The 26,429-nt window shown below is 46.7% G+C and overlaps 1 protein-coding gene across 2 annotated transcripts in view; it reads right to left on the reverse strand.

Moving 5' to 3' along the window:
- Positions 1-18,810, reverse strand: part of KCNJ5 (potassium inwardly rectifying channel subfamily J member 5) — a 40,939-nt gene extending 22,129 nt beyond the window's left edge. Inside the window, exons 1-2 of one of the 2 annotated variants that reach the window (XM_006111167.5) lie at positions 18,149-18,810; positions 5,440-6,386 (exon numbers count right to left, since the gene is read on the reverse strand). In XM_006111167.5, the coding sequence (XP_006111229.1) occupies positions 5,440-6,379 (940 nt within the window). In that variant the 5' untranslated portion in view covers positions 6,380-6,386; positions 18,149-18,810. Of the gene's footprint in view, positions 1-5,439; positions 6,387-18,148 lie in introns of those variants that run through there. The other variant, XM_089773338.1, reaches the window with a different exon arrangement.
- Between the last annotated feature and the right edge of the window lie 7,619 nt (positions 18,811-26,429).

Here is a 26,429-nt window from a genome sequence, read left to right on the forward strand (position 1 = left end):
CCCTCAAAATCTGCTTGGAAGCTGCAGCCATTGCTAAGGGCTGCTACCCACCTGAAGACCCACCTGAAGCTGAGAGCACCACCCTTGCTTGTCTTTGTCGTGGGGTCCTGTTTGCTTCTGAGGTGTGGCTGACCATTTTAGCTGGGGATAGTGTGGGACCCAGCACTTTAAGGGATCATCTCCCTTTGAGCCCTGTTGCAGCAAAGTCTGTCCTGGCAGTGATTCTTGCTGTGATTACTTGAGATAAAACCTTTCAGGCCAGTGGTTCTCAACCTTTTTGGGGCCCAGGACCCATCTGTAAATGTTTATGGCCTGTGCAACCCAGCAAATAGGTTGGGGGTGGAACCCTGGAGGGGTTTTGGTCAGGTCCTGTTCCCTGGTGGGGCAGGGGCCCTGGGCCAGTGGGGGTGACAGAGCTTGGCTCTCTGCTCCGAGCGATGCAATCTCGGTGGGGGGGAGGGGTGTCTACATTGCAGGGCTTAACTCAAAATAAGCTACACAAATGGAGCTACGTCAATTGCGTATCTTATTTCGAAATGGCTTACTTCGAAATGGGGAGAGTCTGCACAGCTCTTATTTTGAAATAGAGCACGCTTCCTCTGACTTCCCTTACTCCTCCTACAATGAGGGTTACAGGAGTCGGAGCAAGAAGTTCTCCCGCTTGACCATATTTTGACACTATTTCAAAATAATTGCTTGCTGTGTAGACGTGGACTAAGTTATTTCAGAATAGTGCTAGTTGTTTTGAAATAGTGTTGCAGTGTAGACGTACCCTGGAGGTCCAATGCTGCTCAGGTTAGGCACTGCCTGCTGATTGGACCAAATTTGTGTGAGTGGAGTTGTGACCTAGCTCATGAGGTTGCAGAGCCACGCACTAAAACGTGGCTCCTGTTATGATGGCTGGGCCAAGCCTGAGTGCTGCTGGGACCCCCAAAGTGACAGTATCTGGACCAGGGAGGAGAGTCCAGCTAGTCCCATGGGACAGGAGTTGCCACGTGACCTTTTGAACAGTCTGGAGACCCAGTCGTGGTTCTTGATCCATGGATCGAGAAACCCAGTTCTAAGGGAATTATGGGAATTATGGAGCCCCCTGATGGTGAAGAGCATAATAGCCATAATCGGGAGCTAATCAAACATGTTTGCAGCGATTGAGCCAGAGGGTTGGACCATCTCCAGCGAAGCCCATGTAGCTCTGCCAATTTTCACAAGCAGATTGCTTACATCTGTGCTAAAGCACATCCTTAAACAGGCAGCCAGGGCTCTCCCATCTCTGGAACTGTCTGTGCTCAGAAATATGTCAGGGTGAGGGCACAATGCAGTCACATTTAATTAGCATTTGATTGGTTAAAAACCTCCTCATTTGTCCATTTTATTATTCCTGACACAGTTATGGAAACAGGCATCTCTGGAGGCAGCAGAAGTGGCTCGTGAATGCCACTGGTGGGGAGTGAATTTCATAGAAGGCAGGTTTAGGTTTTCCACCATTAGGGCCCTTAAACTTGGAATCTAAAGCACCAAGAGGTAGGGTGATGGCTGTTTTAAGGATCAGTAAAACTGTACTCCATTCATGCACCATGACAGGAAATAACTTTGGGGCAGGGAAAAAAACTTTTCAGGGGCCTCAAGTTAGGTTAAAAAGCCTTCTCTGGCATTTCAGAGTCCATCTGTACAGGGCGACACCCACCCCACCCACTCATCCCAGTTACTATCCTCTATCCTTTCCTGTAGCTTAACCCCTTAAACACCAAAAGGCTGATCATCCTACAAACATACAATACTAATGGCAGTTCTTCCACCTCCGGAATTCTTGGTCCTGACTTTGGGTACGTCTAGACTACATGCCTCTGGCGACAGAGGCATGTAGATTAGACTACCCGGCATAGGAAAATGAAGCGGCATACCTGGGAGGTTGACAAGTGCCTTCGATGTTGACCACGGAATGTCCAGACTACCGTGCTGAGCCGACAAACAGCTGATCGGCTCAGCGTGGCAGCCATGTAAATTTAAATTTAAATTTTCCTATGCCGGGTAGTCTAATCTACATGCCTCTGTCGCCAGAGGCATGTAGTCTAGATGTACCCTTTGAGTTAACAATGCCTTCCTCTCTCCTGATTTTAGCCCAACCACACTCTGATTTTACCAAGGCTCAGGTGCATCTCACTGCTTCCCAGATGGAGGGGCCTCTTTGAGACAACTCTGAATTCCCCAGCTGGGACTTAATTCCTACAGCCCCATACTAGTGGCTGGATAGTGCCTTCCGCAGGCCATGCTTGGGACAGACATGGTTGCAGACACCTCTACTCTATTCAAGGGAGCAGTGAAAGACCCACCTTGCCCTTCACAAGTACAAACCCAGCACTTTAATGTGAATAGCACCCCCGGAGAGGAGTAGCAGGCATTTCCCTTATACATGGACCAAAGGTTACATCAAGGGTGTGTCTAGACTACTGAACTATACCTGCGTCTACACTACCGCTGAGTTCTGTCGACATAACGTCGACAGAACTCAGCAGTTTTGTCGACTCTGGTAAACCTCATTTTATGAGGCATAACACCTTCTGTCGACAGAGTTCTGTCGACAGAAGGTGTTATTGCCTGTAGGGTTGCGTCTAGACTACAGGGTTTTGTCGACAAAGCAGCTTGCTTTGTCGACAGAACTGAATGTGTCTAGTCGCTCTATGTCGACAGAAGTTTTGTCGACAGTATCTGTCGACAAAACTTCCATCGACAAAACCCTGTAGTCTAGACGTACCCCAAGAGTCAGCAGAAGAGCCAGAAATGGAGGCAAGTGGTTTCTAATGGCCTCCAGCAGAAGAATACCAAGAATCAAACCCGGGTCTTTTAAAACTCCATTCACCACCCTAATGTCAAGGCCCTTGTGCATACCAGTTAAAAAGAGAGTGTTGGGGAAAGGGCCCCAGGAGCTCTTCAAAACATTGAAAGCCCACATTGGCTTTAAGTTGTGTAAAAAGAATATGGGAGCTCTTCCTTCTCCCCACACTGGGTCCCCCTTTCATGCCTAGTGTGATGCTAGCTATTAAGGTGAGGTAGGGAGAAAATGACAACTTGGATGCAATGCTGTAGATGTGCCAGCCCCAGGATGCTAGAGAGACAAGGTGGGGGAGGTGACATCTTTGATGGGACCGACTTCTGCTGGTGAGAGAGACAAGCTTTCGAGCTGACACAGAGCACTCCACAAACAACGCGCCCTAGAAAATGGGTGCCTGTATATTTAGTGTTGCATAGGGATTCGTCAGGTACAGAGACTACAGAATCCAACGAGTGGTCACCTCCTGTGTGCCAGGGAGTTCACACTGGTTTCAGCCCTTCTGATCTAAAAGGAATCCCTTATGCATCTGCTGTCTCCTACTTGCCGGAAAGGGATTTCAAGACACAGAATTATTTCACATCATGTTACAAATACCTCTGCATTCCAGTTGTGGGAAGTACTGGCCAGGAACACCTTTCCACGGGAGGACACTGGAACAGGATTGAAACGGGGTCACTCCGATGACACTGCATAACACCCGTCTGTTCTCTGTCTCCTTGCACCCTCTTTAAACTCCCCTTGAGAAAGTCAGCACTGCTTTTAGCTGCAGATTTGGCACCACACATACATGTGCAGTGAGGCTTTGGCATGGAAAGAAAGCTCAGACAGCTTATCTCTCCCTTCCTATCTGTTACAGAGTGCTGTTCTGCGCTGATTAACGGCTGCTACATTCCACCTAGAGGTGGTAGCACTTCAGTAGGGAGGAAATGGTCTGTGCATATTCTCTCTCTCTGATCCCCTAATTGTAAAGAAGTTTGTGAAGAAATCAAGTATCTTTTATCACATACTTATACTGTATCCTGAGACATACTACATACATGCAAATAAAGTAATTACAAATAAATATTGAATACGGGTGCCATTTTAGACTACTGACCCTCAATCCTGTTTTTGGACTGTTGTGTCCCATATCACAAACAGTCCTTGGTCTAGAGAAATTCTACCAGAATTCTTGGTTTAAAATCAATTAAAAACAAGAGAGATGGCAAATAACCCATAAAGTCGAAAGATGAGGCCTCCCAACTAAACTCCAACATCCAAAACTGACTGAACGTGGGAGTGTTCAAAGATCACGACTTTCTGACCTCTCTAATGAGGTTAATCCCAGCTAGTGCTGAGCTGATTGTTTTCTACAGGGTCTCTTCTTGTGCTTTGTTCTGGTCTAAAATGACATAGGCCATAAACCTTCCATCAATTCCCTTGTGAGAGTATTCCAGACTAGAATGTAATAATCCCCACTTCACTCCAGCTCTGCACCTGTTGTTCCAACATACCTGATGATTATGCTCTGCACACGCAAGAAAGCTGCTATGCTTTGAGACACTTAGTTTAGCCCAGCTGGTGAAAATGTAAAGTATAACAAATATCTATCTTCCTCATCCTCTGCCAGAGGGGTGATTCAAGGTGTGTGAGGATCATCACTGAGCAGTAACAATAGATATCTCAAATAGCTCAGCCATAGCCTATTTTAAATGCAGGATAGAACTATGCCAACAGCTGGGGTTGAACCCAGAACTTATTGAACTAAATGCCTCAGTCACAAATACTTGAGCTAAAGCAGAAGAACGGCCATAATGATAGCCATCTAGCCCTGTAACCTGTCTTCTGACAATGGCCAGTAACAGGCGCTTCAGAGGGAATGAAGAACAGACAATCATCAAGTGATCTATGCCCTGTTGCCCTTTCTCAGCTTCTGGCTAATAGAATCATAGAATCATAGAGCTGGAAGAGACCTCAGGCGGTCATCAAGTCCAGCCCCCTGCTCTTGGCAGGACCAATCCCAACTAAATCAACCCAGCCAGGGTGCTGTCAAGCTGAGACTTAAAAACCTCCAGGGATGGAGATTCCACCACCTCCCTAGGTAACCCATTCCAGTACTTCACCACCTTCCTAGTGAAATAGTGTTTCCTAATCTCCAACCTAGACCTCCCCCACTGTAACTTGAGACCATTGCTCCTTGTTCTGCCATGCCATCCTCCAGCAGCAGAATGTCAGGAATCAAACCCAAGTCTCTTAAATCCCAATCTATCCCCCTAACTACTAGACCACACAGTTAAGAGAGTGCTGGGTAGAGAGCTGCAGAAGCTCTCCTTCAACTCCCTCTGGGTGAGAGACAGAGATGGCCCTTTAACCAAACACATCAGAGCATTAGAAGTCCAGATTTACTTTGAGTTGTAGACAAAGGATATGGACACGCTTACTTCTTCCCAAACTGGGTCCCCCTCTCCTACTTGGTGCACTGCCACACAGAATCCCTGCTTGTATTTAGAAGCAGCGTTAGGCTCATCTCTCTTATATGGACCAACCCCCGGGAGGAGCACAGAGAAAGACCCATATTCTTAGTCTAGGTGTCACTTTTTGCTCTGCACTGGTCACTGGCAAAATCTTACCTGTTGCTTCGACCATTCCTTCCAAGATGACCACAATTTCAAACTCCTCCTTCTCCAGCTGGGCCCGGGACATCTCCCAGAAGGGGCTCTTCTCGTTAATTTCATGCGAGATGATGAGCGGTGACACCAGGAATAGCCTGTCGTCCCCGGTATCAAAGCCCACGTTGATGTCCGTTTGGTTCAAGGGGATGAACTCCCCTTCTTTGGTCTGTTTGGACTTGATCAGCTTGGCTCTAATGGAAGCCTCGACGATGTGGGAATTCCGGAGATCCCCAACCCGGAACATTAGACAGAGCTTCTCATCCCTCATGGAAATCACAGCATTGTTGGAAAACATGAGGGTCTCGGCCCTCTTCTTTGGTTGGCTGATTTTGACAAACATACACCCTACCATGAATGCATTGACAATGGAGCCTAGAATAGCCTGAACCAGGAGCAGTATAATGCCCTCGGGGCACTTTTCAGTGATAACCCTGTAGCCGTACCCAATTGTGGTCTCGGTCTCAATGGAAAACAGAAATGCAGAGACAAATCCACTGAGATTTTCAACACAAGGGATCCAGTTCTCATCTTCAAGATGGTCCAGATCTCCCCGGATGTAGGCGATAAGCCACCAGATGAATCCAAAAAACAACCACGTGACAGTATAGACCATGGTAAAGACGAGGAGGTTAAAGCGCCACTTGAGGTCCACCAGAGTAGTGAAGAGGTCGCTCAGGTAGCGGTAGGTTTCGTGAACATTTCCATGGTGCACATTGCACTTGCCGCTCTTCTCCATATAACGCTGGCGCGGCTTCTTGATTTCTGCTGCCAGCAGACGGGTTCGGTCAGTGGCGATAGGAACGTAGTCCCGCGCCTGTTTGGGAATCTTTTTGGGGTCCCTGGGTGTGACTCCAATTTCCATGTCCTGGTCCATGAAGATCCTAGAATCTCCAGCCATGGTTGGGCTAGGGCAGGGTAAAAGGAAACAACATTTAAGATCTCAGGAAAACAGCTTTGTCAAACCAGTGCTGCTTTCAGAGTTAATAAAGGGTTCAGAACACACTGGGCAACATCAACACCACCTTGAAAAGCTTTGTCTCCTAATCATAGAGTGCTAAACTCAAGGGCATCCTGCATTAGAAAAGCTTTTTCATGGGGCCATTCCTCTCTTCTGGGTTTATTTTTGAAGTTTTTTTGAAGATTAAATCATGAGAAGTAATTGTAGAATACCTTTATCATTGCCTCATTTGTAGAGTGCTACCTGAGTGAAGCAGGAGCAATGAACTACTTGCTTTGAAAGGCCCCTTTCTCTTGGTACAGGTTGGACCTCCCTGGTCCAGCACCCTTGGGACCTGACTGGTCTTGGATTAGGGATTTTGCTGGACGAGGGGAGGTCTTTCTGTCCCCCAGCCCTTGCTTTGCTACTGGTCAGAGCCTGACTCTCTCCTCCCATTGCTGCCACCCTACTGCTGTGCGCTGAGCTTCCTGGCCTCCCCGGGTGCACCGGGCTTCCCAGCCCCACTGGATTCCTGGCCACCAGCCCTTTACCCAGGCCACAGATGTTGCCAGACCAGAGAGTCCTGGTTAATAGAGGCTCAGAATGTAGTAAGTGCACATCTCTTGTTACTGATCTGGGACATTTCTTTTTAAACAAAAGCTCTTTGGCACTTTTTGTAATCCAGCCCCTTCAAGGTCTCTCAGGTTGATGCACCGAAAATCATTAGTCCCTTTTGAAAACGTATTGCCAAATTGTCCTCACTTCTCATCCCTCTCTGCCTGGTACAAAAGGAGCCCAAACACCAACCCTCTGCAAATCACATGCCCTTGAAGGCAATTGCGTACCCCCAAATCTCCAGTCACTTTTGAAAACCTACTTCCTTAGATCTCTTCTAAAAGGTCATTGTCCAAATCTTTTCTTGACTAATTGGGAACAAACAGAACGGGATGACATGCGCACCTGTCACTTTTGTCAGGTTACAACGTAACATCATCTTCACTGAACGTTAATATTATCACGGAGATATTGCTTTCTTTAATGGAAACCATTTCTTCTATTGAGAACCAAGAATTCCGTTTTCAAACTCAGAGCAGAGAAAGCGTCTCCTGTGGAGAGCTGCCTAAGAAGCCTTCAGGATATCAAAGAGCAGCAGCGTTCTCCAGGATATGTGCTCTCTGCAGCGGTCTTAGCAAATCTTATTAAAACCTAACCAAGTCTATTACAGTACTGTCTTTAATCTTACGCATCTGTGAATGGGAAGAGGTGCAGAGATACAATTAAGAGTGTCTTGGGAAAGACTTAGCTTAAAGCTGAGCAAAGTGACTTCAGTTTTTTCAATATAAAACAGTATTAGGGGTGGGTAGGAAGAAAGCGGAAAGAAATAAACCGAGCAGTGAATTTCTGCTTCCAAAGTGTTGCAGCCAGTTCTGCAATTTCCAGCAGGAGATTTCTCTTACCCTTTGTATTAAAGCCACATAAATCAACCAAAACTCAGTATTTCCAAAGGAGCGGGGTGGGTTTATTGATGCAGCCATGCCTTCTGGTTCACTACAGCAGGGGTTTTCAAACTATGGGTTGCAACCCAGTAGTGGGTCATGGAATGTCAGTCGCTGGGTCTCTTTGCTGCTGGGGGATCAGGTGACCAGTGGGGGGGCTAAGGTTGCTTCCTGCCTGTCCTGGCACCACAGACTGTGCTGCATCCCAAAAGCAGCCACCAGCCAAATGCCCAACTCCTTGGTGGTGGTAGTGGTGGTGGGGAGTGCACAAGGCTCTGTGCACTGCTGTGCCCCGAGCACTACCTTTGCACTCCCATTGGCTGGGAACCTGCTTCTGGGGCGCAGCATGGTCTGTGGTGCCAGGAGAGGCCTTAGGTCCCCCTCCCCCCGCTGCACTGCTGACTGGCAGCTGCCCAAGATAAGCTGCTCCTACCCCAACCCTAAACCCCCCCAAGCCAGAGCCCCCTCCTACTGCCCAAAGCTCTCATCCTCAGCCCCACCCCGGAGTCCACACTCTAGTCGAATTATGTTGGGTTGCAGGCATCAACAGTTTTCTTTAGCTGGGTCATGAGAAAAAAAACCTTTGAAAACCACCGGAGTCACGTCACCGGAGTCAAGAGGGAAGCGTGCCTTTCTTTCTTTACAGGAGATGTTACTGTCACCAGGTGCACTGCCACTGTAAAGGGCGAGAGGAGAAATTCTGTACCTGCAGCTGGACTCAACATCTCCTCTGCTATCGTTTACCAAAGTCTCTAGCCCTCCAGGCCCCAAAATCCCAGATTATTTAGCATTCCTGAGCCTGCCTAGTGATAGCCCCAGAGTGCATGGGAGGTTGATATGATCTTTGGTGGGGGATAGTAGGGTCTGAGCATAATGGAAGCTGGGTATGGGGGAGGTTGGCAGCTGACAGCAAGAAGGGCGGAATATTTTTCTCCATCCCCATCATGGCTTCCTGTGTTAGAAGAAGAGAGACAGGGTGGCAGTGGAGCTATGTTGCCATCGTTAGCTTAATTTTTTCTGTGTACTGCACCTTTAACTCTCTTGGACTGTCAGGCCTAATTCTCCACCTCCTTGCATCATGCAGGTCCACTGACATCTGTACCCAGTGCGAGTGTCAGAAAGGCAGAGAGCTCGTTCACCCACCCTTTTCAGAGATGTAAATGCCGGTGCCAGGTGCAAGCCGGTGGAGAATCTGCATAGAAACAGAGGCTCAGAGCAGTGGAGCTAAGTGCTAAGGGAACACACTGGGTAGAGACTGCCCCTTTCTTTCTTTGCTTGCCCTTTTTTGTTAACCTCAAACCTGAATGATTGAAATTCAAAAGTTCTGGTTGCTTGAGGGATGTGGAAAGAAAAAAAAAAGCCATTTTGCAGGCAAATTTTTGCATGATTCCAGTAAGAAAGACAATAGTGTTAGTTAAAGAGTCTGTGAAGTGAAATTCTGCCATCAACAACAGTGTGAAAGTGAGCACTGCATAGCCCCAGACATGCAGATATGAGCTGCACGACAGGAAAAGATCAAAATCTGGTAAGAAATCACAATCTCTGCACCCTTGACTTACGATGGAACAGCCTGGAGAGATTGGTTATTAATGAAAGGACAATGAAACGTGCCATGAGTGAAAGCACAGAGGAGACTAGCAAAAACTGGCTGCCTAGGACAGCATGTCTTCAACTACAGGCCAAGTGAAATTGCTTGGGAAACCTGGGGGATCCTGGAAAGAAATCCCTCAAAACAGAAGGGTTGTCTCTTGCAGGTGAATTGTTCTGCCTGTTTCATTGTAATTAGAATTTGTCCTAATATTTAATCTTCATTTCCCCTGTTGCACTTTAAGTCTCTTCCAGCTGAGTGATATAGGTAATTGATCACAGCCCTCTTCATGTAGGAGATTAATTCCTCTGCCTTGGAAGAGGAAGTTTGATCTGGAAGTCAGAGCACTGGGTTGGGAGGCAAGAGGCCAACCTGGGTTCTATTTCTGGCTCTGTCAATAACCAACGTGTCACCTTGAGCAAATTGCTTCCCTTCTTAGGGCCTCAGTTTCCCTCATCTGTAAAACGGGCAGTTAATGCTATTACGTTTATAAAACGAGACCTTCGAGTTTCGAAAGCGCCCAGTTGGTGACATAACATACAGCGAAATGAGAGAACAGCACAGATATAAGTTTGAATTCCTCCTTTAGTCCTTGTACAAAGCCATCCCCACCATGCACACACATCCTTCATGGTTGATGGTATTTGTGTGCAAGCAGACAAGGGAGAATTAGCTCTCAGTTTGTGAAGCACTGCTCTCTCAGGCAATAGATTCAAAGGTTGGAACTGCCTCTAAGGGTCAGTCACAGACTCACAGGTACCATTATGTTCCACTGGCATTTGCAATCCTTGGTTAAACAAGGCCAGGGTAATGAAAATGTCACTTTTGTGCAAAGCCACATATTCCTTTTAGACAGGCTGCTGGAGCTGCTGCAAAAGGAGATGAGAGTTGGAGCATTATTACTTCTGCAAAGAGGCCTTTTATCAGGTTTCTTGGTATCGCTCAGCTTTCGCCCAGATGCCAGACTTGGGGAGAGGAAGGGGCACTAAGGGAAAGGATCTTAGATTTGCTGAAATAGAACGAGATGAATTTTAGCTAAACTTCAAAGTGCATCATTTTGCCATGGCTGCTTCCAGAGAGAGTCAACGTACCTCCTGCAACCCCAAACACCACAAGAAGTCAGAAACAGACGTCTTTTTTCTTTGCAGGGTGAATTTTTTTTCCTTTTGAAGATTTTAGTTCAAATCCAGATTTCATTGACAAGTTTTGACATTTTTCTTGGAGGTCTTATGGTTAAGGCAGAAAGACATAAGTTCAGGAGCACTAGGCTCAATTTAGATTTCCTACATGACCTTGGTTAAATTGCGTAATCTCTCAGTGCCTCAGTTCCCTTTTTGCAAAAAGGGGATTATACCTTTTCCTTTCTTCCACGCTTTCTTCTGTCTTGGCAATCGTAATCATAACCCTTTGGGACTGTGTCTTACCAGGTGTTTCTACAGCATCTAGCACAGTGGGATCTTAATCATGGCTAATGCCTCTAGGCACTGGGAATTATTTGTATAATAAAATAAAACATCATCATCATCATCTGGCAATGTGTTGGTGAGAATCCAGAGAACCACAAAAATAGAAGGCAAAATCTAAACAGGTCCCTTTTCTCACTTTTTTATAATGGTATGCCAAATTGACACCCCCCTCCCCGTATCAGGAATGTAAAATCCCATTTCATTGGTTAACTGGTTAAATGTGAAGTTTAACTGGTTAACCCCGCGTTTCTCAAACTGTGGGTCCCGACCCCCTGGGGGGGGGTCACAAGCAACTTAGAGGGGGATCGCGGTATCACACAGTTTGAGAACCCCTAGGTTAATCAATAAAAGGGGGGGCACTCTTGCAGGAAGGGGTTGCTTCAGCCCTGGCCTGTGGGCCCCAGTCCCACCATGGATAGGGGCTGCTCCGTGTCATGTCCCAGGGGGTTGCCCTTTAAGGGTTAACCTTTCATATCCCTATTCCATAGCAGACATATGTGATTCAGAACTTTCCACAGCCCTATGAAACATCTGTCTGCTAACAATACGACTTTTATATTCAGGGAGCAGACATGCCCATCTCCGGTCTAGAGGGATTTGGAATAGCAGGTCAGAGAAATTGCAACGTAGATCAGAATTGAGATGCACTGGTAGTTGTGTGGGAGCCGAGGGCTGGTTGTGTAAGTTTGGATTGAAGTGCATTAGCAGGACTTGGGGGGTGGGGGCGGTAGGCCTGGAATATCAAGGGGCACTGCTTGTCAGGATTGTGGTGCAGCAGCAGAGCTGCACTGGGGAGCTCGTGATGGTGCTCCAGTGGGGCTGGAGCACACAAAATCTACCAGCTTGGGCCCCCCAAGGCTCTGCTATGTGAGGAGAATGTGGGGAGTGTCTTTCTCCTACTCAGTCAGGGCCCCCTCAGGGAGGGTTTTTTTTTTTTTTTGGTTTATCGTTTTGCTTCTCGCATGTGTGTGGCCCCTGACTGATTTTTCTGTGTGTCAATGGCCCCAACCCCAAAAAGATTCCCCGGCTCTGCATCTAAACTCTATCACTTCAAAGCGATGGAAGTCAGGCGGCATGATGCCAAAACGGGAATGGGGTCAGAGAGAGAGGCCATGGCAGAAGGACCAGCAGTCAGTCAAGTACAGTAGTAGATGGTGAGATAAACACTAAAGATAGAATGATTCTGACTGAGAGCGCTGTTCTTTTGCTGTCCCTCAGTGCCATGTTGAATGCAGCCCCAGCCCTCAATACACTGAGCTGCAGAGTCCCTTCTTGTTACATCACAGCAATAAAATTAAAGTATCTGACTGAAAGTTGCCCAGAGGGGTGGATCCTTATCACCAGGGACAAATAACAGACAGATTTGCGGGCTAATGGATTGAAACAGAAGAGTTCAAAGAAGGCAAACTGAGCAGAAGTCAGGGTAGAATGGAGGAACGCCATTACAGAGGACTGGCCCTTGCAAATTATTTCGGTACTGGATGCCAGAGAGATGATTATTACCAAATGGATCTTTCTTTTCCTGAAAGAAGGCAGCTTTCCATTCACCTATTTCATTTATTGCCTCTGCGTCATTCGGGTGAATCTGTCTGTGGCAGCTAAGTAAAAGCACATGGGAGAAACAGAGAGACCCAACCAACTCTTGGACAAATCTTCTCTGTGCTTAGGTTTCCCCACCTCTAAAATGGGGCTAATGAGATCTGCTCTTTTTGTAAGGTGCTTTGAGATCCATGGATGAAAACCACTGGAAGAGCTACTTTGTTGTTATTAATAGACAAGGCAAAACATTTAAGAAAAACTGCATAAGAGGGAAACTGACAGTACTTCAACGATAAACGCACAGTTCAAAGCACAGAAGCTGAATTACCTTGTCTCCCCTCCCCCTGCCCAAATAATTCCTTTTCAAAGTGTAATCTCACTCAGCACCAAAGTATCAAGATTCTTTTCATTTGCTCTGAGTTTTCATTAGCTTGGCAGGATCACTTTTCTAGCACGCTGACAAACCTGAGTGCCGACTAAAAAGAAATTCCTTCGGGGCTGCAGGAGATACCTACCCACGGAAACACAAAAAAGCGGCTGATTGATGATTAGTTAGGCAGCTACCAAAGGAAGTGAGATGGCTTTGCTGCTTGTTACAGAACCTGCTTGATGACTGCTTGTCTGCTCAGAGTTGGTTATGCTTAGAAATATTGTCACCAGGCTGTTCAGTCTTTCAGAAAATGGGTGGTAAGAAAATTTTGCTGGGCAGAAAGTTGGCAGATATGGGGAGACATGAGGTTTGTGGATAGTTACATTTCTTTGTTGTTGTTAAGTTTTCTGTCTATCTAACCATCCACCCAACAGCACTGAATAATCAGCATTCTAATATTCCAGGACTCTTTTACCCTCAGTCAGGTTTGAATATCCCGCCCCCCCTCCCATGCATAGTATTTAACCATCTCTCCATTTTAATGCATTTATCCTCCCAACACCCTGAAGAAGCTGGGAAATGCTATAAATCCCATTTGATGGATGGAGAACTGAGGCACAGAGAAGCTAAATGACATGCTCCAGGTCACGCAGGAGTAAGGACTTGAACCCAGGACTCCAAAATTTGAAGGTAGAGCCTTGAACAGTGGCTCTCCCTCCTTTCCTTCCATGGAATATAAGCCCTACAATTTCTAGCATGGCTGAAAACTGTTTTGAAAACCCAGGGTAACCTCTGTACCCTGTGAAGAGTGATGATGTCATAAAGTCATAGAAATGTTGTCTGGAAGGGACCGTCCTCCGGCATTGAAGCAGGACCATGTAAATCTGGACCATCCCTGATAGGTGTTTGGCCAACTGGTTCTGAAAAAACCTCCAAAGACGGGCATTCCACAATTTCAAAGTGTTGTACAAATACTGGCCTGACTAACGATCTGTATTCACACCATTTTCTGCAAAGAGTCCCTCTGCAGCTCTCACATGTTAATCAGAGTCGGTATTAATCGGTACTGGTATGAGACCGCAAAGAAATTCCAAAAGTTTCAGAGGGATAGCGTATTAGTCTCTAAGGTGCTGCAAGACTCTTTGTTGTTGTTTTTTTTAGTATATTCTGTTTCAGACTAACAAAAAATGTAGATGGCATCATGAGCTTGCGTGGGCACAACCCACTTCTTCAGATGAATGGAGTCACGGAGTCCAGGGGACAAATAAATAGTAGAGAAATTCCAAGTGTACTTGGTAGTGAAAGTCTCAGAGAGGTAGCCATGTTAGTCTGTAACTGAAAAAAACTTAAAAAACAACAAATGGTCCTGCAGCACTGTAGATACTAACAAAAAATATAGATAGTATCATTAGCTTTCGTGGGCACAACCCACTTCTTCAGATGGTAGTGGAAGTTATCCAAGTTGCTGCGGGAAGTAATGTTGATTGCTGAGTAGGTGACACTTACCCTTAAGTCACACTTACAAATGTCCCAGGGTATGTCTATGCTGCAGAGTTTTTCCAGAAAAACGTTTGTTTTTCTGGAAAAACTACACTTATGTCCACATTGCTATTGCATTCTTTCGCCTTTCAGTCAAAAACGGAGGGGGTTTTCCGACAGCAGTAAGCCTCTTTCTAGGAGGAAGAAGCCTTTTTCCTAAAAAGCTTTTTTGGAAAACAGCGTGTGGACGCAGAACAGAGAGTGTTTTTTTTTAAATAAGAGGCCTTCAGGAAAAAGCACAGGTACCCTGGTGGCTACTCTGTCCACAGTAATCACAACTGAAATGCGAGATAGTGTCCAATCAGTGTTGTGCTTTTGCTGTGTCGACGCTCTCTTTAGAAAAAGTTTCTCCAGAAGATCTCTTCCGGAAAAGCTTCTTCCGAAAGAAGCCTGCAGTCTAAACATAGCCCCAGATGGCTACAACGAAGGCACAGAATCCCTGACCCAAGATCAAATGTGATTCAAAGGCACAGACGTTTTTGGAACTATCCTATATAGAATTTAATGGAGACATATACGTCTACTACAGCCAATGTTAGTTGCTGAGCAAAATTTGTAATCATTCTCTCTGACTGCTATAGGTTTTTAGAGTAATTTCTTGAGAGGTTTCCTCGGCATCTCATACCCACTACATAAGATAGGGCTTTTTCACCAGAGTTGCTTTAGAAAATTTTACATCAATTTTACACCTTTGCCTAATTAGACTTGGGGCCATATCCATAGCTGGTGTAAACAGCTGCAGCTCCATCAGCTTTAACGGAGTCAAGCCCATTTACACCAACAGAGAATCTGGCCTTTGTCCTTCTACGGGACAGAACACATTGACATCTAATTTTGATTGCTATGGGTTAAAAATTCTGGTTTTGCTGCTAGCTTTTTGAAAAGTGGAATAAGCTAAAATAACAAAATCTGTTATTTTGTTTCTATTTATGCCAGCTTTGCAGAGAGTAGGTGGGGGCTTTGAATGCATTTTCCAACAGGAATTAAAGCAAGAAAAATCATTTATAAAATACAAACTTGTGGGTGTACTACAGATATACTGAGATTAATCTATTAAAAATGCAGTGGGGGACCTAACAATTTAATGAAAAACAAAACTATTTTATTTTTCACAAAAGTTGGAGACCGGGAAATGCTTTATGAGCTGTTCTAATGACCGTAAAGCAGCCTGGGAATTAACAGAGCGAGAATGTTGTTTTATATAAAATAATGACAAGGGAGCATGTAGTCACTATAACATAAAGGCCAGGGAATATACATTGCTTGGTATAAGGACCGGCTCAGTTGGAGTGTAAATACTGGAAGGCGTGGATGGCAGAATGTAATTAATATAAAATAACCGGGGAGCTGCATGTCACAGAATTCTAAGTGGGGAGGGGCTAAAACACAGTGTGATGAGGGATGCATGAATAAGCTGATGTTCAGAGATCCTTAACTGAGTCTCTAATATTCAGCTGACAGTTGGTTCCCCAACAAACCAAATCCGAAAATAAGCCTATTTGATCCAGCCCTTTTCCAAGGAATTGGCTTTTCCCAGCTCTGGGTGCTCCCTGCAGCAACTTCACTTTCCATACACTTGTTCCACTGTTAACTTCTGGGGATGCCTGTTGCCCTTCTGGTGATTTGGGGGGCTGCTTTGGCAGTGCCAATACCCCATCTCCCTGGTGATCATGAGATACTGTCCATCATCTGGAAGCCCCAATAGAGATCTGGTTAAGAAGTTCCCCTACCCAGCCTATGGGGAAACCCAGGCAAAAGGGTGCAAATATTCCTGCCTTTGAGCACATATATTAATCAATTCTCTCATACCCAATAGCAATTAAGAGTCACTATCTAATCCTGCACCTGCTGGGAAAATGGACAATAACACAACCACCGCTTAGAAAGTCTATAGCACTTTACTTCTGAGGATTTCAAAGAACTGACTTCTTTGCAGATTGTTAGCAAACCCTCCTGTGAGGTAGGACAGCACTGTGATCTTCATTTCACAGAGGGGGAAACTGAGGCACACATGGGTGATGTGACACAGGTTACCCAGCTGGCTAAGTGTCAAGGTGCAGACTGGAACCCAGGCTTCCCTGCAAACATCCAGGCAACAGGAAGGGGGCATCTGTAATGTTAAAAGGTTCTGAGATTCAGCTTGGATCAGCACTTAGTCCCAGGAGCTTGGAAGAGTCCAGAGAAGTGGTCAGGATTCTGAGTATCTAGATGGGAAGAGTTCTGAGTACAGGATCCCTCATGGAATTCAGGGTGAGAGGGAAGAGAATGGGCCCCCCGAAATGCAGCAGCCTGCTCCACATCTAGACTAAAGATGTCAAGGACAAGGATGTCAGTTGACTAGTTGATTCCCCTCCCCCACCTTGTTGCTTCTATCTAACGTTGAGTCCCCCGCTGATCCCGGGCTCCATGAGGGCACTTCTACTTTGAAATGCACATGAGCCCCCGCTGGGGACTCTTGGACATTTCAAAGCTGGCCTGCCTGCAGTCCAGAGTCAGCGGGACTTCTCGCCGGCCCCAGGCTGCATGCGGAGTTCCTCATTCCTCCTTTGAAATGTACAAGAGCCCCAGCAGGGGCTTTTGTACATTTCAAAGGAGGAATGTGGAAGTGACTATTGACTAATCAAGTAGTCGATGGTAATCGACATGCTTATCCAAGCTATATGGAACTTCCTTGACCCTCCCTAGCCTTTGGACTGGCCAGCTCATGGCCGAGAGCTAGAAGGAAGGTCCAGTTTCACTTCCCCTCCTCTCCCAAGCTTGTTTCATCACATTCCTAGCCCAACATTATTTCCCTACCTGGGGTGTAGGATGTTTGCTAGCAGCATGAAGGCAGATTGTTAGATGTTTAGGGGTAAAACCATCTTGTTATTCTGTGTATGTGCAGCATACCTAGTCCAATGCGGTCCTGGTTTATGACCAGGGCCCCCAGGAGCTCCAGTAATCAAATACTGAACAATACTATGAATTAGCCATCCCAGTAAAGGCCAGCTCAGAGCCAGGCTGCTGACATCCCACCCTAGACTGACTCCCCCAAAAATCAAGCTGGCTCTGACGGCTGATCCCAGGATTACCCCCTAAGCACAATTCTGCTGGGAACTGGCTCAGAATTGTTAACACTTTGCCAGTTCCCAGCTGGTTTGTGACTCTCAGACAGCTCACAAGGGGTGAGAAACACATCTCAATAAAAGTTAGGCTGTTAGGTCAGTCCAGCATGATGGGAAACAGCCAAGCTGGGGAAGTCAACATGCCCTGGGTAATCACCCTGACTGTGGCACAGTCACATACACCCCCTAGCCAACTGGGATCCCCCTACACGAAGCAGCCCCGGGCACACCAAAGGTTCACTTGAACAATAGCAGCAACAACCCCAGCTACTCTTTGAACCCCAAATGAAAGAGTAAATGCCATCAATTTACAGTTCAACCCTTCACCTCAGCTGCAAACCAAGAGTCGCTCCACTCTCTTTGGTCCTTATACAACACTCATTAGCACAGCATGCAGACGCCTGACGATGTACCCTCACGGCACCTTTGTCAGACCTGACAATGGCATGTCTAAGAGTGGGATACTGCCCTTAACATCCCCTGGTAGTTAGACAGCACCTGTTTTCTTGTCTCCCTCACGCGCCTAGGTTGACCTAGGAACCGGCCTTTTGGGCAGCAGTCAGAGAAGAGAGAGAGAGAGAGAGAGAGAGAGAGAGATGGGAAGCAAACAGACAATAGGATAACTTACTTGCTAATAATGGCTCTGCATCAGTCCTCTTCCCTTGTGGTTTGTGGGGTCCCGGTGGAGACAGGACTGGGAGGAAGGTAAAAACAGTCGCTGGAAGGGCGTCTGGTCCATGCCATCACCACAGAATTGGGGTCTTCTCCCAGGCTCTCCCTACTGCCTCCTCCCAGGTATTGCTGCACATTTATGCTGTGCTCTGGATTTAAGTGCACACCCCCTCTGCCCCTAGCTGTCCCTTGGCTTTTGCTGGCTTTGACAGAGCTGCCATGCTCCTCAGATCCCCGGTCCTTCCACACCACCGTGCTGTTGCCTGTTAAATCTCCCTCCCTTTGCCTGCTCCCCCTCTCTCGCTGTGTGTAGTACAAATGATTTCTCCGTGTAATAAAGCTACTTAAAGGGCTGGGGAAGGGAGGAGGGAGAGGAGCTGTACACATGTGATCAGGAGCATCATCTGTTCTGAATGAACAGGAAAGGGAAAGGTGGCTGGGAGTGAAAGCAGGGAGGGGAGGGAGGAGTTTGGGCCAGGGATATGCATAGAATAGGCCAGTCTGCGGGGGGGTTGGAGGAAGTAAGAGACTCCTTCATTTCCTTGGCTAAATGCAGAGGATATTGTGCTCCCCTGTCCGCTGCATGGTCTTTGCTCTCCCTGCTAATTCTGTGTGTGTCTGTGACCCAGTGCACAAGCACCACCTCTCTCTGCCTGCAAGCTTCTCAGCTCCCCCTTCCCGGTGTCCCCCTCTGTAGAGTTGTGCTGATATTTTTTTTAATCATGCAGACAGAGGCAGCTCTTAAAAGTGAAGGGCAGAGGAAATGCAGGAGCTGGAGAATGCTGCACATCGAGCAGGGAACTCTCCTTGCTCAGCAGAGCTGTGAAAAGCAGAGCGGGTTTCTCTTCTGGGGTGGATCAAGGTGCTGAAATGGGAGGAGGCAGGGGGAGAAAGCGATTTTCTAGAGCTTCTCCTTTGCACGACAACTAGCAGAATGTTGCACAAGGACTCACCCTGCAAAGGGGGAGATTTCCTGGGGGCATCTAGGGGCATGTTCACCACATTCCCCTGCTTGCTTTCTTAGCCTTCATTGGAGAATATGACAAGCAGTCCTCCTAGGTTTAATAAGAGGAGATTTTATAAGCAAATGTCAGATTGGTTGCAGTCTCCGACTGCTAAGCCTGGAGACCGAAGGGTAGTCATGGAACTAGACACGCCAGCTCAGGCTTCCCCATTGTGCTCTGCAATCCTTACAACACAGTCCCACATCCATGTTTTAGTCATGGGTGCACCTGCTTCTCTCTCAATGCATCTCCCATCTGAGCTTCCGCATTCCCCATCATGCCAGTCGTTCTATCCCCGGAGAGCCCTGCTGGCACACCTTCGCCAGGCCCTGCAGCCCCCCTCGTGCTGTGTTCCCACCAAACTTGCAAATGCCAATGGGCAAAACCAGGTTTCTCCAGTGGAAACTCAGACAATTTCACCACAGAAGTAGCAAGAAATACAAGTTGTGCTCCCTTCTTCTGTCCCATGCTCAGCTTCCTCTCTTTTGTGCAAAATTGTTGAGGTAGAATGGAAAAGCATTTTGCTCTGTTTGCAAACCTCCCAAACCCTGGCTCTGTTTGTGGGTTTTGCCAGCAGTGAGAATTGTGTGTGGGTGTGTGCTACTGCTCTGCTTGCAACAGCTCAGCTGTGGAGCAATTGGCTCTCCATCTCCCAGTCCACATGGACAGATTGCCCCTGTGCTGTGTTACTCCTCTTTGTTGCTGCCAAACCTCAGTTTGCACCAAAAAAAAAAAAAATCTCTCCCTCTTGCAAAGTGAAAATGTTGTGTGCATTAATCCTGGGTTCAATGGCATAATAAGAAAAGATGTGGGCCTAGACAGTCTTAGAATCATAGAATCCTAGGGCAGGAAGAGACCTCAGGAGTCATCGAGTCCAGCCCCCTGCCCAAAGCAGGACCAATCCCAACAAAATCATCCCAGCCAGGGCTTTGTCAAGCCGAGACTTAAACACCTCTAGGGATGGAGATTCCATCCCCTCCCTAGGGAACCCATCCCAGTGCTTCACCACCCTCTTAGAGAAACAGTTTTTCCTAATATCCAACCTGGACCTCCCGCATTGCGACTTGAGACCATTGCTCCTTGTTCTGTCATCTGTCACCACTGAGACCAGCATCCTCTTTGGAACCCCCCTTCAGGTAGATGAAGACTGCTATCAAATCCCCCCTCATGCTTCTCTTCTGTAGACTAAATAAGCTCAAATCCCTCAGTCTCTCCTCATAAATCGTGTGCTCCAGACCCCTAATCATTTTTGTGGCCCTCTGCTGGACTTTCTCCAGTGTGTCCACATCCTTTCTATGCAGGGTGGGGGGAGAATTGGACATAATACTCCAGAGAGATTTAAAGCTTTTAATGAAAAGCCTCCTGTTATTATTAGGTTAGAACGCCCACCTGCTAGACAACAAGAGATCATCTGTCCCTTCTGAGACATAACATCTGCTGGGTACATTCTTCACAGCAAGACCTCAATTTGCCATCTAGGTCCATGTCTTTCCTTATAATGCTAACAATAATGTGATGCATGAAGTATTATTACTAGGTTACAACAACCTTGATTTTGGGATTAAATTATCTGATTACGGTACCTCTTTTAGAACCAAACTTAGCCTGTTGGAAGACATATTGAGCAATGATGCTGGGAGCTCTATTAATTTGACGTGGGATTTTTGGGGAACCAAAAACTGGATAAAAAGGAATGGATTTGGGTATTTGAGGGGGAAGCAGTGGGGAAAATGATTCCAGGGTGACCTAACCACACAGCTCAGTTTAGGAGATCTGGTAAAGCAAATGGGAATTGGATGAGCTGGATTGGTGGGAACATCACCCTCTTTTGAGGGCATCTGTCCTCATACTAGTAATATGGTCCACAGCTTCTGAATATATAAAGTGCAGCTGCTGTGAAATGTCTTTCTCATCCACTGCTGGCATGAGGACACTACCCCTCCTGTCTGATTCAGACTAATGTCTGGAGGTGCAAGTGTGTGCATTGCCCTGACTCTTCACCAAATTGCTCTGTAGACATTGCCCACTTTTATTACAGTTAGGCTGCGTCTAGACTGGCAAGTTTTTCTGCAAAAGTGGCTGCTTTTGCAGAAAAACTTTCAAGCGGCCAGTGTAGACAGCTGGCATTTGCACAAGAACACTGATGATCTAATGTAAGATTGTCAGTGTTCTTCCGCAAATACTATGATGCTCCCGCTCGGGGATAAGCCCTCTTGCGCAAATGCTTTTACGCAAGAGGGCCAGTGTAGACAGGTAAAAACTGTTTTGTGCAAAAAAAGCCCCGATGGCGAAAATATCGATCAGGGCTTTCTTGCACAAAACCGCGTCTAGATTGGCACGGACGCTTTTCCACCTAAAGTGCTTTTGCGCAAAAGTGTCCTTGCCAATCTAGATGCTCTTTTCCGCAAATGCTTTTAACGGAAAAACTTTTAAAAGCATTTGCGGAAAATCATGCCAGTCTAGACGCAGCCTTAGTGTGGAACACAGCAACCCATCCATATAGCAACCTGGGCTTTGCTGAGCTCATCTGCCCCACACTCCACTCTCTGCACTGACTCACCATTCAGTAGGGTCAACCTTTAACTTCAAAAACCCCTCCGTGAGACTGGCCCAGGTTCCAGTGCTGGAGCATTTCCCAGCATGATCATAACTCCCCATCCACCCCATGCTACACAGCATAGGAACGATCAGCCCTGGGTGTAGTAAGAGAGCCGTATGTGGAGGACAAAGCTTTCTCACCACCAGACCACTCACCACTTACCAGCAAGAATGCCAGTGTTGCAAATGCAGGGATTAATGCTTGTTAAGGACAGACTCACATGATCTGCACCTTCCTGGCATTGACACTGAATAGTTTGTATTGTGCATGGATGATGCTTTGGATGATGCCGGCCAACCCCCCTGGTTCGGCATGCTACAGCAAGAGGGAAATCACCTGCAGGAGGGAGGAATGTCAGATAGCGTATCAAAGGAGCAGGACCTCCTTGAAGGCTTCTTCTCACACCAGAAATCTCGCAGACAGGAGATGCAGGTCCCCATCCTCCTAACCCTATGACACTGTATATAAAATAAAATCAGTTACCTTCGCAGTGCGTCCTTTTGTTCTGTAGCAGGAGTGATTTATGCTCTTGGCAAGCCCATTCCCAGTAGGGACAGAGTGTTGGCTCTGCCTCTTGAGACCAGGACATGGGCTCTGGGTGTTGTTTCCAGAACAGCCGCTGAGGAGGGTGTCACTTTCACACCGGCATCCGCTCCTCTTCAGTCTAAAAAAACCTTTCAAAACAATCTGAAATGACTTTTCTCATGCTTGGGAAAGCTGCCAGACCGACTGCCGTGGATGCTCCGCATATCCACAGAGCCGCCTGAGCATGGGCACCATCCAGACACACCTACGTGCCCCATCACACAACACACCTCAACTCTGAATCAAAGGGACCATCTTTTGGGCTGACCAGGACTGCAGCCTCCCTCGGCTTTCTGCTGAAAATGCCAACAAGCTGACCAATGACAAAGCAGTTCCTGGGACTTGGGCCACTGCCTGCCTACAACTGGACTCCAACCAGCCAGCCTAATTCACGCTGAGAGACATGTGACCGCTTTTCAGACAGTTCAAATAAAACCTCCCATCTTTTGAGTAACTTCCCATCCTTTCCCTGTCCAGAGACTGAAGCTTTAGTGATTAACAAGCAGCGCCACCTGGTGGTGTGATATGTGTTGACACTCATCTTTGCCCACTAATAGGGATGGCGGGAGGGGAGAAGGCAGAAGAAACAAAAGTAGGGGTGAAAATAAATGAAAGCATGGGCTAGCACAATTCCCACTCTTATCTCTGGCTCGAGGAAGTTTCCCCCGCATCCCACCCACCCCATTATTTTTTAATAGTCAGAGCCATGTGTCCTGTTCCAATTGACAGTAACAGCCTTTCAAAATCCATTTCACACTGGAGGTGGGAGCATGTGCATGAGCATAACATTTGGATTCTTTGGGATTAGTTATCTGCTCACTTAGGCTGTGTCTAGACTACATGGCTCCATCAATGGAGCCATGTAGATTAGACACATAGGCAAAGGCAAATGAAGCCGCGATTTAAATGATCGCGGCTTCATTTAAATTTACATGGCTGCCGCGCTGAGCCGACAAACAGCTGATCAGCTGTTTGTCGGCTCAGCGCGGTAGTCTGGACGCTCCCCTGCTGACATCAAAGCCCTTTGTCGGCAGCCCTGGTATTCCTCGTGGGATGAGGTTTACCGGGGCTGCCAACAAAGGGCTTTGATGTCGGCAGGGGATTGTCCAGACTAGCGCGCTGAGTGGACAAACAGCTGATCAGCTGTTTGTCGGCTCAGCGCGGCAGCCATGTAAATTTAAATGAAGCCGCGATCATTTAAATCGCGGCTTCATTTGCCTTTGCCAAAAAAACAAATCTACATGGCTCCGTCGATGGAGCCACGTAGTTTAGACGTACCCTTACATTTACACCTCTGAGGGTTTTCCCTCTGATGTCAGTGAAATCACTCCCAATTTACACCAGTGAGAGACCTGGATCTGACCCCTTTTCTAGGTTTTTTGGCTGCCGAAGACTACACGCTATTAAATAAGTGATATCAATGAGTTTGTGTCAAATATTGGTTCAGGTTCATTCAGGGCCGGCTCGAGCCATTCCTGCACCCTGGGCAGCGGGCACGCAACGCATGCACGGCTCCACCCCCGGCGCACTACGCACCTTACAGCTGCAATTGGGCTCGCGGCACCTGATGGCAGTTCTAAGGGGTGCCCCTTACAGCTGCCATCAGGCGCCCCCCATAGGTTGGCGTCCCGGGCAGCTGCCCAGCTAGCCCCCCCTTTAATCCATCCCTGGTTTCATTCCTCATCTTTATTAGCTGTGTGCCCACATGCCAATGTGTGTGTGTTTCGTTTTGCAAAGGCCACAGGGAACCATTTCTAGGGCTGAAATTGTGGAAGACTGAGGAACTTTTAGTTGCTGCAGGGTGAAAATAGCATTATAGAATGAGCCTTAGCATTGTTTTGGCAAAAATAAATGGCTCAGAGAAAAGAAAAAGAAAAAAGGAAAGTCTCAAAAAATCAATCACAAACACCAGTTTTTGTTTGTCCTGGTGCCTGTAGAATTCTAAGGGTGTGGACAAATTTTTATGAGCCTTCCCAGAGAAGGGCAATGCATCCCTTCTCCCCAGGCTCGATCACACATATGCTAGCCCTCCTCCTTGGTGAGCATGGACTGCCTTATTATCCATAAGGGGTATGGTTCAAATCTGTCTCTTTTATGGGTACCAAGAACAGAAGCTATAGCTTTCTCTGAGTCAACCGTGACTGTCTGTGGCTTCACATCTAGCACAGGGATAGGAGAGTACTGGTGCCTTCAGGCAGCATTTTAATTGTTATGCAATTTGGTCTGCAGGACTACAGATGTCACTGCCTATTTGTCAGCCATTAACCGGGCAGCCTATTGAAATAAAAGACCCAGAAGAATCAGCATTGGGGAAGGATTCATAGATCATCTTGTCCCTCTCTCCCCATGACACTTGAACAAGATTGAGGGTTCAAGTGAAACACAGAAAAATCTGAACTAAGTGACTGAACACTAAGAGACAGACATCTGCTTTGGCGCAAGTTTACTCTGTCCATTGGGACTCCTTCCAACCTGAAACTCCACATGAAACTCAGAAGGCAGGAACATGAGCAGCCCAGGGACAGGAAAAAAAAAGTTTCCAAACAATCCCTGTGAATCAGAACTCCTGGTGTTCCACCCACTCCTGCTAAGGAACAAGTGGAGGAGTCTGCCTGTGTTTCCTTTGATATGGTAATGAGGAGCTAATGTTAACCTAGGGAAACAGACAGTTTTTTTAAAAGATATATAGAACCTGGTTTGAATCCAGGCCAGACAACAGCGATCTGAACGTATTGAGATTTTGTCACTGGTTTGTTAACTTCAGTTAAATTTCTAACACAACCCTCCTTCCTGCTTTACACTAATTGGTTCCATGTTTGGCTGACTCAGCAGAGAAGCCAAGATGAAAATGGGTGATTGGCCAGGAGCGTCCCTGGCAGCGGTAGTGGTGTCCTTATGGCCCAGGGTGGAGGCACATTGTGTGGGCATGTTAGCCTTAGCCACAGAAAAGTTTTTTCACAAACAGTGCAAGCTATGTCTAGACTGCAAGCCTCTTTAGAAAGAGAGCGTCTAGACTGCACATTGAACTTTCGAAAAAGCAGCTTGCTTTTTCGAAAGAAAGCATCCAGTGAGTCTGGATGCTCTCTTTCGAAGAAGCCCTATTTACATTGAAGAACACCTTCTTTCGAAAGAGGAACTTTCGAAAGAAGGCGTTCTTCCTCGTGAAATGAGGTTTACCGCCATCGAAAGAAAAGCCGCGTTCTTTCGATTTAATTTCGAAAGAACGCGGCTTGAGTCTGGACGCAGGTGAAGTTTTTTCGAAAAAAGGCTACTTTTTTCGAAAAAACCCCTGAGTCTGGACACAGCCTAACCCATGACTTCAGTCTCTTGGGCTGTCTAGCTGTCAATGGTTAAGAGGACAGAGACAAAAATGCGTTAGTAGCAGTGCAATGATATGAGCAATTTTCTAAAAAATGATCGTATTTCCTCACTAAGTTGCCAGCTTTCAATGCAATCACTAACATGTGCAAATGCATTGGCTTTCATCTGGGTACCTTATTTGCATAAACTTTCATCTTCCAACTCATCCAGGATTTCCCCTTGTGAACATAAGTCATAAGAACATAAGAACGGCCATACTGGGTCAGACCAAAGGTGCATCTAGCCCAGTATCTTGTCTTCCAATAGCAGCCAATGACAGATGCCCCAGAAGGAGTGAACAGAACAGGTAATCATCACGTGATCCTTCTCCTGTCACCTATTTCCAGCTTCTGGCAAACAGAGGCTAGGGACACTATTCCTACCCATCCTCGCTAATAGCCATTGATGGACCTAACCTCCACAAATGTATCTAGTTCTTTTTTTAACCCAGTTAAAGTCCTGGTCTTCACAACATCCTCTGGTAAGGAGTTCCACAGGTTGATTGTGCACGGTGTGAAGAAAAACTTCCTTTTGTTTGTTTTAAACCTGTTAATTTCATTTGGTGACCCCTAGTTCTTATGTTATGGGAACAAGTAAACAATTTGTCCTTATTCACTTTCCCCACACCAGTCATTATTTTATAGACCTCTATCATATCCGTCTCTTTTCTAAGCTGAAAAGAGTGGGTC

Source organism: Pelodiscus sinensis, chromosome 25, assembly GCF_052426305.1.
Source record: "Pelodiscus sinensis isolate ZL-2025 chromosome 25, ASM5242630v1, whole genome shotgun sequence".
NCBI classification, from domain to species: Eukaryota; Metazoa; Chordata; order Testudines; family Trionychidae; genus Pelodiscus; species Pelodiscus sinensis.